Below are 20,745 nucleotides of genomic sequence, written 5' to 3'. Positions count from 1 at the left end.
GCATATGTTATAATTCTCTCCCTTTCAAATGAGAGAAGCTATTGAAAAGCTGCTATTTCTTTTATAAATCTGACTGTTTTGGGTCCTGGTTCCTGTGAAGTCATGTCTAGAGATGGAAGGAGGCTTTGTGAAGGCAGTGGAAAAAAAAATAATGAGTGCTGCAATGAATAGGTCTAAACAGAAGAAGGAGTAAGAAAATATGAAATCATGTATTTCTTGTACTTTGAAATGTTGTTCAGGAAAACCCCACAATTTTAAAAGTAGCCCAGAAAGCTATGGATTTTCTAAGAATGATCTTCAGTTGAAGAAGTACCTGGTTGATGACTTCTGCAGTTGTACCCATCTCAGTTTTTTTGTTGAAAGCAAATCAGAGTTAGCAGCTGAACTAGTTTTGAATTCCTACAAAAAAAAAAAAAAAATAATTAGTGTACTTCATCTAAAATAGTGACAAAATAGTAAGGGAGCTAGGCTGTGCTGAGACTCAGCAAAATATGTGAAGATTATGTTGTGAGGGAAAAGTGAAGCAGCACACCCAACCACAGAGTTCACAGGATACAAGCCAAAAGGCTTCTTATGTTTTGTTTTTTTTTTTTTTTTTTTTCCTTCTAAGAAGATACTTTCACTCAAAGCACCCCACACTGTAAGAAGGCTGTAGAAACTTCTCTTTTTACAGCAACCCACTGAGGAAGTAATTTACCTCCAGTGAGTAAAGACACATTTACTCAAGACAAAGCTTCTTAGCCTTCCCTGGGGTAAGAGTAAGGAGCTGTGGGCAACGTTTTTCTTCAGTGAGAGTTGTTAACCTTTCCATGCCAACTGAGATAAAGATAGGCTTTCAGCAAAATTTACTTAGGTCTGATTTATACACAAAATTTCACCAATTTAAGTTGTGTGATTTTAAACTAATTCACTTAAATGGAGTCATCACACTGAATAGGGAGACTATAAAAATCAGATATTTCAATAATAAATAAAACACATTTTTCATTAGGATCTTAATATGAAGTCCTAAGTTAAACCAATAAAATATTTTATATCCACATTTGAAATGGAATTTCTGTGTATTCAATCTATTCCATTCTATTTGTATATTATTATAATTTTATTGATAAAGGAATGATGGAATTGCAAAACTCTCAGTGTGCTCCATTGATATGTAAAAATATTATGATAATTTTAATTGTTAATTTGAAAATCATCTGTAAAACAATAATGTCTGGGAACTTTCAAAAACTGCTGAAGTGAAGCACATGGTAAATAATAGCTGCTTTAAAATTGTCCATTTCTCTTTATTCAGCTTTTTCTACTATGTGAAACTGGGAATTCGCATAGTAATAAAATAGTAAAATTCGATCTTTTACAGTTGGTTTACAAAAGCCTTTAATATAAGTCTGTTAGTGTAAAATAGACATTTTTATGAATCTTTCACAATTTAAAGTACATATATTTTAAAGTACATATAATTATACTATATAATTATACTATAGCAAATCTATATGAAACATTTTTAATTTTCTTTCATCACATTATTAATTTGATCAACCAAGCTTGTCAAGGCTTACTTCCAATACAGAAGGGTTTCAGGATAATTATTTTGGGAAAGAGAAAGTTCATACACTCTAGAAATCTTGTATAAAATACCAGTGTTTAAAAAATCAATATTCAGGGATTTCATGAGTATACCTTAGTTTGATTAAATGATTCTGTTGGCAAAATATTTGCCTTCTAATGTTTTATTTTATTTTTTTTTTCTACTTAGTCTTAACAGTATGGCAAATGACAGTTCCACAAATAATACCCACTTGTTACTCCTGATTGTTGGATTTATATTGGTGAAAAAGCAGCAAAGATTCTAAATGACAGAAGTATCTATTATTTCCTGTTAATCAAATTGCTTTCTTTACTGACATTTTCATCAGCATTAAACTGCTGAAATAATTAAAAAATTAAGGAAAAGGGGAATAGAGCATTTTGGAGTGTTTTTAAAGGGTATGCTTTTGTGCACCAAAATAATATAAATACTTGTTTAACAGCATATTTTTCAGTAATTTATCTTCTCCTGATCACTTTAATCTGAATTATAGGTAAACTTCACTAAAATAATATTTTTTTTCTTCATATTAAAAAAAAAAATAATGTAACAGCGTATCATCGTTTATGTGGTCACATATTAACCACAGGGAAAAAATAAAAAACAAGGACCAACCAATCATATATGATTCAGCTGAAATCAGTGGGTGTATAGATGTAATTAGCTTTAACTGTAACATGCACTTTTAATGCAAAAAGCCTGGGCAAAATAAAACTTTCATAACAACACAGGTTTTTTGCACAAATGTGAGATACTGTGGCGGTCCTTCCAAGCACATTGTCAGTACCTCCAGCTGGTAATTTAACTGTGAAAGTCAAATTCACATTAATGTTTTCTACTGAGCAGATTCACAGAATCATAGGATCATATATCTCAAGTTGGAAGGGACCCATGTGGATTACAGAGTCCAAGTCTGGCCTCCTTGCAGGACTACCTGACACTAAACTGTATGACTAAGAGCATCATCCAAACTCTCTATGAATTCTGATAGGTTTGGTGCAGTGACCCTTCCATGGGCACCCTGTTCCAGTGACTGACCACCCTGTCAATGAAAAACTTTTTCTTCATTTCCAAACTGAACTTCCCTTGGTGCAGTTTCATTCTATTTCCTTATGTCATATCACTGATCACCAGAGAGAGGAGATCAACACCTCCTCCTCCACTGCTCCCCATAAGGAAGCTGTAGACTGCCTTGAGGTCACCCCTCAGCCTTCTCTTCTCCAAGCTGAATAAACCAAGTGACTTCAGCCATTCTTCTTTAGTGTTGTCCTCAAAGCCTTTCACCATCTTGGTCACCTTCCTCTGGACATATTCTGATATAGCCTAGTGTCCTTATATTCAGGTGCCCAAAACTGCACACAGTACTCAAGGTGGGACCACAGCAGTGCAACGTAGAGTGGGACAATCACCTCTCTCAACCAGCTGTCTGGGCTGTGCTGTACTTGATGCACCCCAGGACATGGTTGACCCTTTTGACTGTCAGGTCGCACTATTGACTCATATTCAACTTGCCATCAATACAGACCCCCAGATGTCTTTTCACAGGGCTACTCTCCAGCCTCTCATCCCCCAATTTGTATGTATAATGAGGATTATTCCATCCCAGGTGGAGAATCTGGCACTTTCTCTTGTTAAATTTTGTATGGTTGGTGATTGTCCAGCTCACTAGTCTATCCAGATCTTTCTGTAAGACCTCTCTACCCTCGAGGGAGCCCACAGGTCCTCTTAATTTAGTATCCTTGGCAAACTTACTTAATGTATATTCAATTCCTACTTTCAGATCATTTATAAAAACATTAAAGAGCACTAACCCTGAAATTAAGCTCTAGAGAACCCCACTGGTGACTGGCCACCAGCCTCATGCAACCCCATTTATTAAAACTCCTTGAGCCCAACCTGCCAGCCAGTTGTTCACCCAACATATTATGGACTTGTCTAATTTTGAGACAAGATAAGACTTTACACAAATGTGAAAAATTTTGAAATCTTCAAATTCATAAAAGCAGAAAGGTCAAAGCTAGTCTTTTGGTTTCACAGTTTTTATCTTAAAATGTTCTGCTATGAGCTATATGTCCACTGATTTTCACTATTACTTCACAAAGGAAAGGTGGTTGAAGAAGAATTCAAGAAAGAGGATTATTGAGTTTGTGTTTTGCCTTTGGGTTTTTTTTAAAGAAGACAATATGGGTGGAGTAATCTAGTCTTTCTTTGCTGAAAAAAAATTGAATATGCTTAGCAAATGAATTGCTGTAAAGATGCTTAAAAATGCATAACTGCAGTTTACTATAAAATAGTCTCTGATAAGCAGCTTGTCTGTGTGTGTGTCATTTTCAGTCAGTTAAATTTGACTTAAGAATTAAAGTGAAGAAGGGCTTTTCTTACCTAAACCTTACCACTTTTACCATCAAGATTGTTTCTTCTAATAAAATGTTCTACTTTATCACAGCAGCATTTTCTAATTAATGACTTAAGTATACTCTAAGGACTTAAAATATCTAATGTCCTTTCATATTATACACATATAATGTTTACAAGATGATGTGTATAGGAAACTAGAAAATAATAGCAAAAGCTTCACTCCTGAAGGTTTTGATCCTACTTAAAGGTGTGTATTTTTATCACAAGGGGTTTAGGACATTTTTTTCTTTCCATCTCAGGTTAGACTCTTTTTGTAGGACATCCAGATCTAGCAAATCCTTCAGTTCAGTGATGCAATCATCAGAAGCAGTGTATGCTACAGAGAGAATAGAGGCAGTTAAACATCTGACATTTTATGTAATCCATCAGTGTAGGTGAGCAGACTCTTGGCTGACATCCATCTAATAATATATCATCATTACAATAAGCAGAGAGTAGTTGAGCAAAATGCTGCTGTGCTATTTTGCAACATTCCACCAAAACACATTAGTGTGGTTTTCACTATTAACCTAATTGTATTGGGGAATGCATTGTACATTGGTATTTAAAATAGTTATGGTAGCTATTGTAAAGATCACAAGTTCATTCATGAGTTCTAAGATAAGTTGGAAGTGGAAATGAATGAGATTAAATTCCCATTTATTTTGCACAAAACCTGAAAATTCACTTGCCTTAAAAGTCCTCTTTTAATAATCAATACTTCCAGAGTTTTTGCTTAAATTAGAACTGTCAGAGTAAATAAACTGTTTTCCTTTCCCAAAGTAGCACATTAGTTAACATTGGCTGGTGAACAAATAGAGAGCTCTGACAGGGTACATCTATGCAGAAATGTAACTCAAGAGAATAAGGAGGTGGGGGGAGAGGGGGGGTTGTTCTTCTTTTTTTTTCTTTTTTTTTTAATTTTTCCTTAGTTGGAAAGATAATGGTATCATGTTTAAAATGGAACACCATTCAATTTTTAAAATTTCACAGAAAATATCTTGAAGGATTTGCAGCATCTGAGGCCTTCAGGGAGTTTTTGTTTTGACAGACTTGATGGTGATGAGATGAAGTAGATATATGAATCTGTAGAAAGAATATGATCCAATAATGTACATATTTATGAGAAGGGATCTAATAAAATATGTATTTTTCATGAATGCATGCTTCGTCCTTATCTTTTCACAGAATAAAAAAGTGTTGCATTTTAATTTAAATATTTTAGTTACAATTGAATCTTTTTGCTCTGGAGCTTCCTATAGTAAGTTAAAAGAGTTTGTCTCAGCAGACTAGCAACTGTCATCTGATAAAAAAAAAAAAGGGTTGAATGTATCTGTCTTTTCATTAAAGACAGATAAGAAAGGGTTTCAGTGAATCTACATATGTTGCTGTAACTCCAATATACTCAGAGGAATACAGGTTAATTATTCATTTATTCTTCTGTCACTTTATTTTGTACATTTGCACTATGATTAATTGTGTTCTCTTCCTTTTGATTACCAGAAAACAGTGATGTAGATGAGGAGACTATGAAGGCAAACTCTCAGGGGTTTATTGGATGTCTCTCTTCAGTGCAGTTCAACCACATTGCTCCTTTGAAGGCTGCACTACACCACAGCAGCTCAGCCCCCATCATTGTAAAGGGACGCTTTACTGAATCCAACTGTGGTACTTTAACTGGAGCTGACTCAACATCAAGTGAAACAACCCATTCATTTGCAGGTAGCATATGGTTATTGTTTGTTCTGATCTCTGAAGCAAAATCTAAATAGAGTACTCATGACCTGAATCTCAACTGCCTTTTTTTTCCATGTGGGTTAACATCTCAGTGGTAGTTTGAAAATTATTTTTTTATAAGTACTTACTTATTTTTCTTTAGCTTTTCTCTTTTTATCTGAATGTTTACATTTTTCTCTTTATCTCTGCAAAGTGTCATCTACATCACTTTTCTTTGCATGCTTATAGACCCACACTATTGCCACTGCACTATACTGTACATGAACTGTAACCATGTGAGATTTTATTGAAAACTCTTCTATTTATCTGTCACTTACCTTTCTTTTCTGCTGCAGATCACTCTGGACCAATAGATGAGGGAGAGCCCTTAGCTAATTCAATCAGAAGTGATTCTGCAATTATTGGAGGTAATAGGGACTATAACAACTCCACAGGAACCTTTTTTTCCCTGATAACTGTGAGTCTTTCAATGATGAAGTGAAGACAGTTTAGTTTTGTGTGCATGAAGAAACTAGTTAAAAAGCTTCATTTTATTACAAATGGTAGACAGACAAAAATCAAGCCTTGTTTTAAAATACAATCAATAGCTCTCATGTTTTCTTATTACATACATTTATGCCATCAGTGTTCCTACACATTGAAACATTCTGCTGAAACACAAGATACTAAGAACAGGTGCCCAACCTCCCTAATGATAGTTTCTATGACTTAAAAAAGTAATTTGATATGTTGCAACAAATGGCATATGCTTAAGAAAGAACAATCTTTGCTCCTTGACTGTGCCACAAAATTGTATGTTGCTACACAGTCAAGTTCAAAATTGTCCTTAATAGGTCTGAGCAACACAGATTTTTCTTGAGAAATAGGGGTCTAACAGTGCTCAAATCAATCCTTTGACAGAATGAGGTAGGTTCCATTCTGGTTCTGCACTTGTAAAGCAATGTATTCTTGGACAGACTATCACTTGCATTGATTAACAACTTAAAAATAAAATGCATGTTAAAATAATAGTACTAATAATTTTAAAATTACTGTTGGTTTTACCTACCATTTCTCCTCCATTTTGTTACTATTTCTTTTGGCCACTTTTATCAGCTCAAATAGAACTACAAATGTTTATTCACAAACTTTTTTCAAAACACTTATTTTTAACAGAGGAATAGAAGAAGAACTGGGTACAGTTCAATTGCTCCTAAAGTGAATATGTTGACTGTCCCTTTACTTTTTATGCCTATCAGAATAAATATGGTATAAAGCTTAGGACAGATGTCTTGTGCTTGAAGTACAGGACTGATAATCAGGGTATGCAGGTTCCATTACTGTGCCTTTCTGACTGACCGTCCAAGATCCGCATCTTTTGTAGTGGGTAAGTCTACCAGTTCTGCCTCTTTAGCAGGAATGCAGAGTACTCAGCTGAGCTTTAATTGGGAGAGTTTGGGACTGGAGACCCTCAGGAGAATTTCAGTTCCTCTCGGATACTGGAGCAAGTGTATAGCTATGTCAGTTCAGTTTTTTCTTTGAAGGATTAATACTGTCTCTTGTGACAGTCTTCCCCTGTGAGAATTTCTGATGGTATTTCTTCGTCTTAGGAGGAGGTGAGAGAAGGTGTCATGGTTTGTGCCTGGTCAGCAGCCAAACACCACGGAGAGGCTCTCTCTCCCTTCCGGCAATAAGAAGGGACAGAGAGCCAGGCTTGGGGTTCAAGATAGGACTGGGATGGGGAAGAAATCCCCCTTTATGGTCATGTGCAAAAGGCAGACTTGTTAGGGGAAGAAAAAAAGAACATACATTTATTACAGACACTAACAACAGAGTAGGGCAGTGAGAAGCATTGCCACATCTTCAGAACACCTTCCCCCCACCCCTCCCTTCTTCCTGGGCTCAGCTCTGCTCCCGATATCTCTACCTCCTCCCCCCAGTGCTGCCACTTCCTTTATCTTCTGTGGGGGGAGTGTCTGGAACTTCTTCCCCCTGCTCCATCGTGGTCCCCCTCTCACAGGAAGCAGTCCTCCACAAACTTTCTCCAACATGAGTTCCTCCCATGGTCCGCATCATTCCCCACACTGCTCCATCATGGGTCACTAACTTCCTCCGACTGGATTCCCTCCCATGGCTGCAGCCCTTCCCGAGCTGCTCTGGCGTGGGACACCCCCGCATGCTGCAATCCTCCCAGTGCTGAATTACAGCAGCGGGGCTGCCTTTTCCCACGAGACCCTGGCCTTCTTCGGGCACAGAACATTGATCATCTGAGCAGGAACCACAGGCCATAAATCAGTGTCTGCTCCACCGTGGATCTTCATGGGTGGCAGGGGGGGCCGCCCTGCTGTCTCACCACAGGATACAGAGAGGTCTCTGCTCTGGCACACCTCCCCCTTCCTTTCTTCCTCCGTTCCTCCACTGACCTTGTTGTTCACGCAGCTGCAGCAACTCCTCCTCACAAATCCGACTGCACATCACCACGTCCCTTCTTAAATAAGTTATTGCAGAAGCGCAGCTGAGTGGCTCAGTTTTCCAAACAGAGGTGGAGCTGACTTGGAGCTCGGGGAGCTTCAAGAAGCTTCTCACAGGGGGCCACCTCTATAGCCCCCTCCCCTGCCACCAAAACAACTCCACCACTCACTCAACCCAGGACAGAAGGAAACGTGTTTACACTCATGAAGGTGGTATTTTTGGCAGTATAATCCACTGTTTTGATTTCCATTAGTTACTTCAACAGAAAGAGAGCAGTGGGAGGGAAAGGTCATCCCCTCCATCTTTTAAATTCCGTATAGGTTTCCTTTCTAAAGACTTTAAAAGCCTCAGCAGACAAATGACATAGTGGGATTTAGCAAAATAAATCTGCCAAGTCATCTCACTAAGGATAAAAGCATTTAGGTGTATGAAAGATGGAATTAAGATAAGAACTTGCGGTCACCTGAGTCACTGCCATTTAAATAATGGCACCTACTATGGTCAGTGCCTGTTAACAGCACACTGCATGGTCAGTCACCTTTAACATGGTAGTGCTAAAGATACTAGAAAAAGAGCTAATAAAACTTAGAAGCTTCCTTTCTTGTAAAATGATACTTATGTCTGTGTAATTTTAGACACACAAACTTTGAGGATTTTACCACTAAGTTCAGTGAGGTCAGAATTTAAAACTATGCTTTTTGAGTTCTTCTACATGTCTAACTTTGTCAAAAATTACTTTTCTATTCCAAAAGGTAAGTATTATTTTACATACGTATCTGTACATAAAGATCACTTAATCTACTAGATAATTTAATGTGGGTGAGGAATTTTAAGTGTACTAATAACAAAGTAATTTTTGATCTTCAAGCTACAATAGTTAGTCTTTTTAAGATAATAATAACCTCACGATTTTATTGTTATTAAACACATTTAGGAATATGCACTCACATTTCTCTACTGTTTAACTGTAGTTGCTTAAAAGTCAAAATAAAGCAACTTGTTCAACACTCAGTAAAAGTTTAATACAAGTACCCTTAAATGAGTATAACCGAGAATTGTACCAATTCAGCTACCTCAGACAAGGCAAATTTATAGTCAAGCCCTTAAAAGGGGAACATACTGTGACTGTGAAACAAAGGAATGACTGTTCTATTTAATCTAAATAAAACCAAGATTTACTCAGATTATTCCAGAGGAGAAGGTACCACACAAAAATTTTATATTCCTACCATTAAGTATGGTTGCCCATATAAGAGAACAAAAAAAATGACAAGTGCTGAATTTTGGATTACCTGTTTTTATGTACAGTGCTAAGGGACTATGTATTTTTATTGCAATAGTGGCCAAGTTATGCAGCACATTGGTCCTTCATGTAGTACAGCTGAGTCACTGCATTACAACTGTTTCCCAGACTTAGTGCTTTTTAGCTCCCTGCAGCCCAGTCTTGCTTTCTGCCTCACTGACAAGCACTTTCTGCTTACCTTCTGTTTCATTTTTCCTCAAATTTCTCTCTTGCCCAACCTCTGAGTCATGAACTTCAGGGCCTGAACCCATCATGAGAGGATGAATGAGGAAGAGAGGAGATGATCCGGAATTCTGTAAGGTCATGCTTATCTCAGTAAGAAGTATCTCTTTCCTTACTGTTCCTATTCTGCTGCACTAGGAACAGCATTGCCTGGTAACAGTTCAATTAATCTTCAATAGTCACCTTTAAAACTAAATGCCCATTCCATTTAGTTTCTTATGTGTTAGGTATGTGGCACATATGGTACCTGATGAGTCCCCTGTATAAAGCTTATGCTCCAGCTCCTTTGCCTTCTAACAGATCGGCTAGAACATCATAATGCAGGTGACTGTACTGATGATGATTTTACCCTACCAAATGGGGCTGCTAAAGCTGTTGGAAAATGAAGCTTCCTCACTACCAGATGAGTAGGCAGGGACCTTGTTTATTTATGAACCCAAGGTCATGTAGCCATGCAAAGCAAAAACACACCTAGGATGAAAGAACATGTGCCACAAACCTGAAGGGAAGGAACCAAACCTTTATTATTTCACCCTGAACATTAAGTAAGCCTTGATTTTGGTATTTTAGTATTTTAACCAGTGTCTATTCATTACAATGATGCAGTAACAGAAATGTGAGCCCTGTCTAATGTAGATCATAAAAACCTCTACATCTCATTATAATGCACCAAAGGCAGTCAAACAGAGTTGGGATTTTCTTTCATGAGACAGAATAAACTTTAGAATTTCTGTCCCATTTGACCTGATGATACGTGGCTATAAACACTGGCCAAATACCACTGGAGTCTCTATGATAAACTGTCTTACTTCTCCACATTAACTGCATTGTTTAGTCAGAAACAGTCATCTGTGGTCTGAACTCATTTCTGTGCAGTACTGGATATGAATGGGACTAATTCTGTGCAACCATTTTTCCTACAAAGTGTCTGAGGCTTGGACTTCGTGGTGTACACAAGTAGAGACAATAGATGACCTGGTTCAGAATTCCAGACTGGTACATTTGTCCTCACCCTGTTCTGCCTCGCATCTGCTCTCCAGATTATTTCCCCAGACCTGTAGCATTGATAGGAGAGCTGACTGGCAGGTCAAAGATGATAATGGGACACGTGTCCCTTTCCCTCCTGATGGCACATGGAGTGAGAAAGGGTCCTGGGTGACATAAGTGACTAAGGAAAGGGAGAGTACTTTGTCCAGTACTCATAGGAGTTGGGTAAAAGGAGAAAGTCATAGTAGTGTGTCGTGGTTTGAGCTCAGAAGGCAACTGAGCACCACACAGCTGCTCAACTCACCCTTTCTCCCCAGTTCTGAGAAGGAGAAAATAAGCAAAATCATGGGATTTGAGATAGGACAAGGAGGGATAAATCACCCATTACAGTCACGGGCAAAAGGAAAACTTATTAGGGGAAAAAAGAAGAGAACATAAATTTAATACAGACACTAGCAACAACACTTAAGAGAGAGAGCAGGACAGTGAGAAGCATTACCACATCTTGAGAACACCTTCCCCCCGCCCCTCCCTTCTTACCAGGCTCATCTTTTCTCCCAGTATCTCTCCCTCTTCCCCCTATTGGCACAGGGGCCAGGGGATGAAGGTTGCAGTCAGTGCTTCTGCTTCTTCCATTTTGGGGATGAAACTTCTGGAACTTCTTCTCCCTGCCCCAAGAGACAGTCTTCCATGAATTTTCTCTGACTTGAGTCCCCGCCACCAGCTGCAGCCCTTCCTGAGCTGTGCCAGCTTGGGACACCCCTGAATGTTTCAATCCTCCCAGTGATGAGATACAACAGCAGGGATCACTTCTTCCCACAGGATCCCAGCTTCCTTCTAGCACAGTCACCTTAATTTGTCATGTGGAGGCCCCCACATGGCGTATATCTATGTCTGTTCCAATGTAGACCTTTATGGGTTGTAGTGGGGGGTCTCTGCTCTGACACACCTCCCCCCCTTTCTTCCTCCATTCCTCCACTGACCTTGGTGTTCACACAGCTGCTGCAATTCTTCCTCACAACTCCAACTCCTCCTCCCAGGTCCCTTCTTAAATATGTTATCACAGAGGTGCAACTGATTGTCTTGGCCTTGGTACAGATGTGCGTCTGACATGGAGGCAAGGGAGCTTCAAGAAGCTTTTCACAGGGGGCCACTGCTGTAGACTCCTCCCCTGCTACCAAAAAACCCCATCACTCACTCAGACTCAGGACATAGTGTCTTTTGAGCTGTCCCATTATCCATCAGAAAAGTCACCGAAAAACAGCTCCTCAAATCTTCAGTGATATGCATTCCCAGCCTGACAGAGAGCTAGGGACAGATGGTGAAGGAGGGAGGAACACCATCTCATCTACAGTACCCTAAGTCCTCTGCTGGTCTTCCATTCAAAAGTTTCAAAAATTATAGTATTCTGTGGAATTTTTTTTGGTACAAGTAGTGTGCAAAATTTCAAAACAATTACAATGAATGTTATACTACAGTGCTGTTTCTGGTTTGAAAGCATCTATGACTTTCTTTTCTCCACTCTTCCCTGCAATGCCCTCCATTATGTGAGAGTCATTAATTTTTTGTCCTAGTCTCTGGCTCTTGCGTTATTATTTGTCTATCTTTTCTCTTGACATTTTTCTCTTTTCTTCTAGGTGTGATAGCAGTCGTGATATTCATTGTACTTTGCATCACTGCCATAGCCATACGCATTTATAAGAAAAAAAGCATATACTCAAAAAATGAGGCAAAAGGATCTGAAAACGAAGACAGTGCTGAATCTGCACTGAAAAGTGAGCTCAGCATGCAAAACACAGCCAATGAAAATCAAAAGGAATACTTCTTCTGATTGGCATTCATGATTTAATTTAATATAATAATGTGACAGTCTGACTTTCTCGCTAAGCCAGGGGCTCTCAATGCACAGAAAAAGCTCTTGCACTCTACAGTAAAAGCAATGGATTTGAGACTTATTATACTACATATGTTCAGTCTCGATGATTGCTATAGGGGGCCTCTTTAAATTACATGCATTTCTTAGCTATTATAACATAAATGCATTTTATGTAACAGTGAATTAGATATTGTAACCAATTTCATTGTTGGTAGTTTCCGACTGTTCTGATGTGACCTTCTACAACTGAAGTTTAACGTACATACTGAATATGATTTTTGAATGGGAAAATTGTTATGAAGTTGTTCCTATGCTTTACTTTAAAATTTGATTCTGGAATTTTGTTCAAGGTGAAAGGTGGATTCTATTACTTTGTGTTACTAAAGAAATTCTGCTGTGTTACATTATAGTGATCCCTCTTGCTTTCTCAAACTTAAAATGCCTTTTGAATTGCTGTTGTCTGGTGTCAGCATCTGTTTGTGAGCCATGGATTTTGGTGTCCAAAGCAAACTGTACTTCTTTCCCCTGGGATATGACCAATGTCATCACTATCCCTTCTTTTTGGCAATCCTAGTAGGACTTAAAACTGAAGGCTGTACAATCTTTTGAAATGCTGTAAAATCTCTTTTGCAGTAAGTTCTTACTTGGGGTCAAGTGATGGCATCAAGACTCTTGCACATTCTCGGCATTATAAATAAAATTGGGATTACAAAAGGCAAGATGTTTGCCTGGAAAGATCAAGTAATATATCGACAATACTTAAATTATCATGAGTAAAACCACCAAAAGATGATCCAGGTTATTGTTCCTGAAAATTAGTAATGTTTCTTCTGTCAAGAAATAATGTTCTGTGCACTATCTATGAAGAAATTTCTGACAACATTGTATCTGTGTTCTGCTCCAGACCTCAAAATTAAGTTGTTCTAAATTCTAGAAATTATTATGATTATTATAATAATAGAAGTAGGACATTTAGAGCCTAGTACAGTGGCTGCTACTTGAATACTTTTGTTCTTCATCCTTAGTAGTACCTACTATATCTCTGCAAGATAAGGTTAGATTATACCACTCAAAATTAAACAGGTGCTTACTATCCTGACTGAGTAACTGGGAGATGTCTATGAAGTTGTATGAACAAATTATCAGATGTGAAGAGTAGACTTAAGTTGTCTAAACAGAAGATTAGAAGGTCGCTTTAGACACCATAGGGTATCTGAAATACTCATGTGGCCTGGTGGAAATGTCACAAGTTCTACAGAAGGTATATGTCTTTTGGAAGAGACATTTGGGAATCAAGTAGAATACCCCAAGTCATCGAAAATGGCACTAGATAGCAATATTTTGGTAACTGACCCTCACACAAAGGATTTTTTGTTTTTCCCCAAACAAAAGACTGTGTGTCTAGAACTTGGATATGAGAAACAAATCAGGAATTCTGTGCCCTTGTAGACTTGAGTTTAAAATTTAAACAGCTTTCAGAATCTATTTATATCTGCTCCCACTGAAAGAAATGATAAGTCATTACTGTTCTCCTTTTTCAGTGAGAAGAAGCAAAGCTAGGCCCTAGACTGTGAAGTTTAGAAAATGTTTGTCATAGGTGCCCAAGAACATTAGAAAGACATGGAAACCTGACATAGTGTGCCAAAACCTTTAATATGTAATTTTCTTTACATAATGATAGTTGTAAACATGAATGTTCAACAAATACTCTCTTTTAAACCTTATTTTCTTCCATCAGTCTTTACTTTCTATTTTCAGAATTCCTCAGTTCTTTTCTGCTTCATTTTTAGGAACAAATTTAATTGGGGGGGGGTGGGGGGGAACCTGGAGGCTCTGCAATCAGAAATTGTTCAGATTCATATGCACTGCTTTCTTGTTCTTCTAATTTTTACAATTCTTTGTGCATCTCTGGTACATTAATCAGGCTGAAAACACAGGAACAACAACTGAGTGGTTCCATATCATGTATGTGTTAGTGTATTCGCTGATACAATTTGGTCCATGATAATAGGTCACCTTTAGAAGGGACAGAACATGGTGAGGGAATGATACTGAACTGTTTCAAATAAGTAATAGGGATGAGAATACTCTGTTCTGTGTGTGGGGAGGGGAGGAGAAGAAAACCTCACATGGGTCATGAGAAGAACTCGAATTGTTACATTTGCTATTTTGGACCTTCTCAGTCTAGCCAGTTACTCTAAAGTGAAGAATATGACTCCTTCTTTTCAAGGATCTGACCTAAATTGCATTGAATTCAAGAGGAGTCCTTCCATGGTCTTCTCTGTAACTCAAACCCTTTGCATCTCAAGAGGCTTTCCCTTTCTGTGATAGATATGTCACTGTCCACCTTTTTGTGTCACTTATATAAACTAATTATCACCAGTGATGTGTCCCAGTCAACACTATTTTTATCAGCGTAGGATGTAGTAACCATGTGGGACAAAACTTGTATGACGGTGTTGATTATAATATATTACCAAAATGGACATTCTGTTTGAATGATAAAAGACAGACTATTCATATACCCACACACTAACCTAATAAAACCTAATGGTACCCACACCAGGACTAGTTGGAAGTGTACAAACCTAATTGTTCAATCACATACTTTTACTTCTATTTCCTTGTTAATTTTTATTGTGTGTCTTGATGGAGAGAAAGGTCTCTTCCCTTACGTGGTTTTATTCCAAACTAATAATTATTTTCTTTCCCAATTCCTTAGCATTTTTAAAAGCATCAGGAAGCAAAAAGCTGAGTAAAATCCCTATTTCACAGACTAAACAAAAAAGAGGGAGGAGGGTATAAGCACCTGTGTGAATGGCACATTATTTCATTCAAAGACCTTTTTAAGGCATTTTATTATGTGAAGGATTCTAAGGGGAAAAACAGAAATGGATTTTGTTGAATGCATATCTATCTGCAGATTTGCAGCTTATAATAATTATGTCTCTCTGAAGATGCAGATGCCCATTTTCATCCTTAGGAAGAGTGGTCATATATTCGTCACCTGAATCCAAAATATACAGGTTGATAGTCAATGAAGCACCATTTTCCATTACTTACTGCATTTCTATGGGTACAAAAAAATGGTGGCACCAAAGTGCACTAAGACATCATGTAACATTGTGCTGTCCCTTTTTTGTTTCTCTATTCCAATGTATGACCTTTCACCTCTCTGTTAATAAACACTTTTTAAAATAAACTGAGGAAAATATTTTTTAAAATATTTGTATTAAAAAGTTTAAAACTGACAACTATATACTGATTTTTTTTTTTTTTAACAGTAAAAATATGTAGAAGTGCACATAATATATTGGTGAGTGTGGTTATTTATAGATATTATTGAGTGCTAATGTAACAAATTTTCTATGCATTGACACATTTTCCATGGCAAATATATTTTTGTTAAGTACCTTAGAAAATAAATAACAGCATGTGTGCTCGTACATTTTTAAAACTTCGTGTGGGCGCTAGCTACAAGGGGCTTATAATTATTTATGTACTCAAAATTTAGCACATAAATATGATTTAGTTAGGTTTGGGGAAAACATTTTCCAATACATCTGCTGTTGTGTAGATGAAGAATATGTAATAAGCTAAGTACACAACTTAACATAAAAGGTACTAACAGTCAAAATAAATTTACAGCACCATTATTCATGGCACTGACATACAAGGAAAAAAGCATGTAAATGACAGAACAGACAGAATTCCTGAGAGGAATCAGCTGCATAGATTAGGCTACATAGATTTATATTTAGATGCCAAGGAGCCTGCAGCACCAATGTGAGATAAAATCAGAAGATGCAACTATTGCAGGTCAATAGATGATTGGTGGGAAAATATTCTTTTGAAATAAAAATGATTACCTTGAGAAATAATTGAAACAGTTCACAGTCAAGGCAGAGTTGTAGCTGTATAAGCCATGTGATGTCACAGGGGAAGAATGTTCCTTGTAACAGAAAAATATTTGCTAAGTCACAAAATTTAATGCTGAAAAAGCATGTGCCCTAGTCTCTGGGGTGCAATGAACATTCTCTGGCGTAAGCATGAAGAAATGTCTTACAATTTTATCAAATCGAGTTCCTAATTATGCAGCCAAAATTATGAATCCATTGTGTTTCTGATCATTTAATGTGATTATACATTTTCCAGAAGGAATAAAAATTAGAATCCATACAGAAATTAGAACTAAATAAAAGGGTACAGATATGAAAGTACTGAAGTAAATTCAGTGTCTTTTTAAAGTACACAATAACATACCTAAAAGAATAAGGAAAAGAACTTCCCTTTAAATTTACTTTTTTTCAGAACCTTTTGGGTTTTTTTTGCTGATGATGGGAAGGAAGGGTTTAATGGGTTTGTGTACAGAAAGTGCTAAAGCTAATATGAAAAACAAAAAAATCAAAGGTGCTTATAGACTGTGCTTTGTTAAGAAGCCATGTTCATCATCATTCTTGAAGGGCTGAAAAGCCATTTTTGACAAGAACTGGCACAGTTCTTTGGATACATTGTCCAAATCTCTTAATCTTGATCTTGATCTTACCGTTGTTAAGAAAGGAATCAAACAACACAACTGCCATTGCAGGAATACAGATGCTTTTCCTTCAAGTACTGACATAAAATCTCATTTAATTTTATATGAATTTCTAAGTTCCATCTATGACGAAATTCTGATGTTGCTAACATTTTATATAAATAACACTGAATAAATCATGCCTAGAGGGCTTATTAGAGTGGTAAATCCACAATAATAATTTTCATAAGCATGTGAGCAAATGCATGCACGCACGCACACACACACATACATATGCATGTAAATGAACTGTGTACTCAGAGCTAAGATTCTTTATACTTTATCATTTTCTTTGTATTATGTCAAATACTGAAAAACAGTCTAGAATTCAAAAACACCACCTTCCCTAATGTTGGAAAAATATCCAACAAAATATTTAAAATTTCACAAGGCTCTTTTCAAGAAAAAAATAAAGTTTTGAAGCTTGCAGTTTCTTGTAGAACAGTAAGAGGTAGACAACCAGACTGCTGATGAAGGGAAAAGGTAATATCATCTCTCACACAGAGACAGTGTGATACAGAGTTCTGGGTTTTTTTCCTTTTTTTTTTTTTTTCTTAGTTACATCCAGGACTTGAGAAATCATTTGACTGATATCAAAATAAAGTGTTATTTCACATATGCACACAAAATCACTACATAGAACAGCATATTCCAGCCACTGTTTAATAAGTGTTTTGGAAAAACACTAATCAATTAATAATCTTTTAACCAGCAAATATGTCCTTTACCAATTCACTTAAAGTATACTTCTCCAGTCAGTTAACTTTAGGTAGCATCTATACTCATGCCTTCAGATTAGGTGAGGTAGTGGGCATTAATGAAAGACTCCTAAATCTGCCGAAAAAAAAAAAAAAAAAAAAAAAAAACAGCTAATCAAAATCCTTCTGAAGTCCAAGAAAACTAAAGAGGAATTGTCAATGGGTTACATCAGATTTCACAAGTATGCCTTTGTCATCAAGAACCTAGTGACAACAGCGTGAGAAGTACTATTAAAATAATACTTGTATTATTCAGCAAATTAACAGAATCCAGATAGGACTTGATAACCTTTGTATGTTATGTATTTTAATATAAGCCTTTAAGTCTTTGGGTCTTTTACCTTATTCTGATAAGCAATTACTTATTATTTCAAATACAATGTAATCTTGTTGGAGTCTATGAACTCATGATTTTTTTGTTTTGAAAAGCAGAAGTGCCTTGCAATCAATTAATAGGCCAATGTTAATTTAAATGAAAGCAGCCATAATAAAATCTTCTGGATTAAAAAAATAAAGGTTGCAAAACCATCCATCACTATATAATATAAATTCAATAATGAATGGTTGTTTATGAATTATTTAAGTAATTAACAGACTTTCAGCACACTTCTTCAATAACAGAAGTATATGGATTGAGCTCTGAGGAGCCCAAGAATATCTATCCCACCCTGAAGCATATGGCCTTGAAAAAAACATTAACCTTTATGCTTCATCTGTACAATAGGGAGAAAATAAGGAAGTTTTGACTAGCTTGCTTTATTAATATTTGTGAAGCCCTTTGAAGATGGAAGCCTTTAATTAAATGGACAGCAACATAATAAAAATTATATTTTATCTTTTATTTAGCAAATAATATTATGGTAAGTATCATTAATTGTCTTTATTTTAATACACTTATTTCAGGAGACGGTCCTTTTTCTTTCATTCAGAAATAATAGTGCTTTCTTGTTCTTTTATGCATAAATATAGAGTGACACATGAATAAAGAGGAGAAAAACAGACCTTGGACTATTTGGTGTAGTAGAGATTTGATTACATGTCTTCTTTTATCAGCAAATTAGAGCCCAAAACATTTTTACCTAACTGGATGGGTAACAGTTGAAGTAAACAAGATAAGTGTCATACAGATAAACACCAAACATGGATTATAACAACACATCTGCAGTCTTACAAAATGTCTCCTGCTAATTAATTGGCTCAAAGGGAATATCACGTGTATATGTTATAAATCCCCTGGTTCCTTTTTAGTAGTTTTGCTGCTTCATTACTCCTTTTTGCTCATATTTTTAGTTACCACAGAGTTACTTTTCTAACCACCAGTAACTGCTAGGCTTACCATATTTTGTTGTTTAGATTACAGGATAAAAAATTTACTGTTTTCTAATACCTTTAAATCTATTGCACATATAAATACTTATTATCTAGATAAAATAATATTGTGTATTTATTAACATACATGTTCTATATGAAGTAGCAAATCTAAAAGTAAACCTATACTGGTTGGGAGTTTGTGGGGTTTTTTTCTATGTTTTCTGGGCTTTTTTTTTGGTTCACAACACACACACCCACAGGTAAATAAAGAGGGGTTTGTAACTTTTAACTTAATTACATACTGTTTGTAAACAAATTATTTTTAAAAGGTGTTACAGTGTGTTAATATTTAATTTTAAAAACTATAGATACTCAATGAGAAAACATTCAGAATTTTTCAGTAGTTGCAGCCCCAAGATACACCTTCTCTCTTTTCTAATTGAAAATATTAGAGAACACTCCTTATATGGTGTGACATTTTTTCTGCTACATTCCATGGCAATAGGAATAGAGGTTTACACCATCTCAAAAGGTGTAACTAGGCAGTCATGGTCCCCTCACCGTGAAAATTAAAATACTTCACTTGCAAAATATTTTGAAGGAAGTACTTTAGCAGTTACTGTGTTTTTACTGTAAAGTACACAGAGCCTTATTCTTGCACAGCAAAAACTCCCCATGAAATTAATTTTTAAATGGATTGTTTAGTGTCATGATCTGTAAATCAGCAACTCATATTTGAATTATTGGTGTTTTGTTGCTACAATTTTGTCTCTTTGATGTTCAAGTTCATTATATGCTCATGTCAGATCCAAAGTCCTTTTTCATTAATTCATATCATAAACATGAAAGTGCTATGTTTCAGGTGTCTTACAGATAAATCCTACTAGAAAGTAACAGTTAAGTATAGAACAGTATTTAAAAAATATGTCATATATTCCTTTACCTTACAAAATGATAAATTTAATTTCTTTTTAAAGAATATACTGTGATTAATTTATTATTTATTCCTAGAACACATGATGGGAATAAAAGGGCAAAATCCATAGAAAATTAGAAGAATATAAACCAGGACTTTTCTTTGTTGATAAAATTATTTTTATAAAAGTCCTAAATGTTTGTTTTTATGACACTCTTGTACAGCTATTTTTCAATTCATATGAAGTGTTTATGTGGGATCATGTTATCAAGGACACCTCCTTTCAATTATTTATTTTGTAAAAACAAGCTAACAGTAATTTTAGTTTCAAGCTGATATCTAGCTGTCTGTTTTCCTCAATAAAACATTTCAATCTGTAAATTAAGCACAGCATGAAATATCTAGTATGTACCTTCTCTCTGCAAAATAACAGCAATAATTAACAGTCCTCTGAAACAGTAAGATCTCTGAGTATCTAGAATTGCCTTGACAGTCTTATTTTATGATTAGAAGTAAATCTATTTAGTTGGAATCTAATTAGGCAAGCATTAGCAGATACCTGTTTTTCAGCACTCTAAAATGGTTAAGTGCTACATTTGAGAAATGAAATGTTTTTTAAA

At 36.2% G+C, this 20,745-nt stretch overlaps 1 protein-coding gene across 3 annotated transcripts in view; it reads left to right on the top strand.

The window, feature by feature from the left end:
• LOC104358009 (contactin-associated protein-like 4) overlaps window positions 1–15,810 on the top strand; it is a 252,607-nt gene extending 236,797 nt beyond the window's left edge. Inside the window, exons 22-24 of one of the 3 annotated variants that reach the window (XM_032992904.1) lie at window positions 5,492–5,710; window positions 6,061–6,132; window positions 12,326–15,810. In XM_032992904.1, coding sequence (XP_032848795.1) covers window positions 5,492–5,710; window positions 6,061–6,132; window positions 12,326–12,519 — 485 coding nt within the window. In that variant the 3' untranslated portion in view covers window positions 12,520–15,810. Of the gene's footprint in view, window positions 1–5,488; window positions 5,711–6,060; window positions 6,183–12,325 lie in introns of all 3 variants that reach the window. The other 2 variants (XM_032992903.1, XM_032992905.1) reach the window with 2 other exon arrangements.
• Window positions 15,811–20,745: the final 4,935 nt, after the last annotated feature.

Source organism: Tyto alba, unplaced genomic scaffold (genome assembly GCF_018691265.1).
Source record: "Tyto alba isolate M040663 unplaced genomic scaffold, T.alba_DEE_v4.0 Super-Scaffold_13, whole genome shotgun sequence".
Classification (NCBI taxonomy): Eukaryota; Metazoa; Chordata; class Aves; order Strigiformes; family Tytonidae; genus Tyto; species Tyto alba.
Note: the sequence above shows the minus strand (reverse complement) of the source record. Positions and strands in the feature narration are given on the sequence as shown.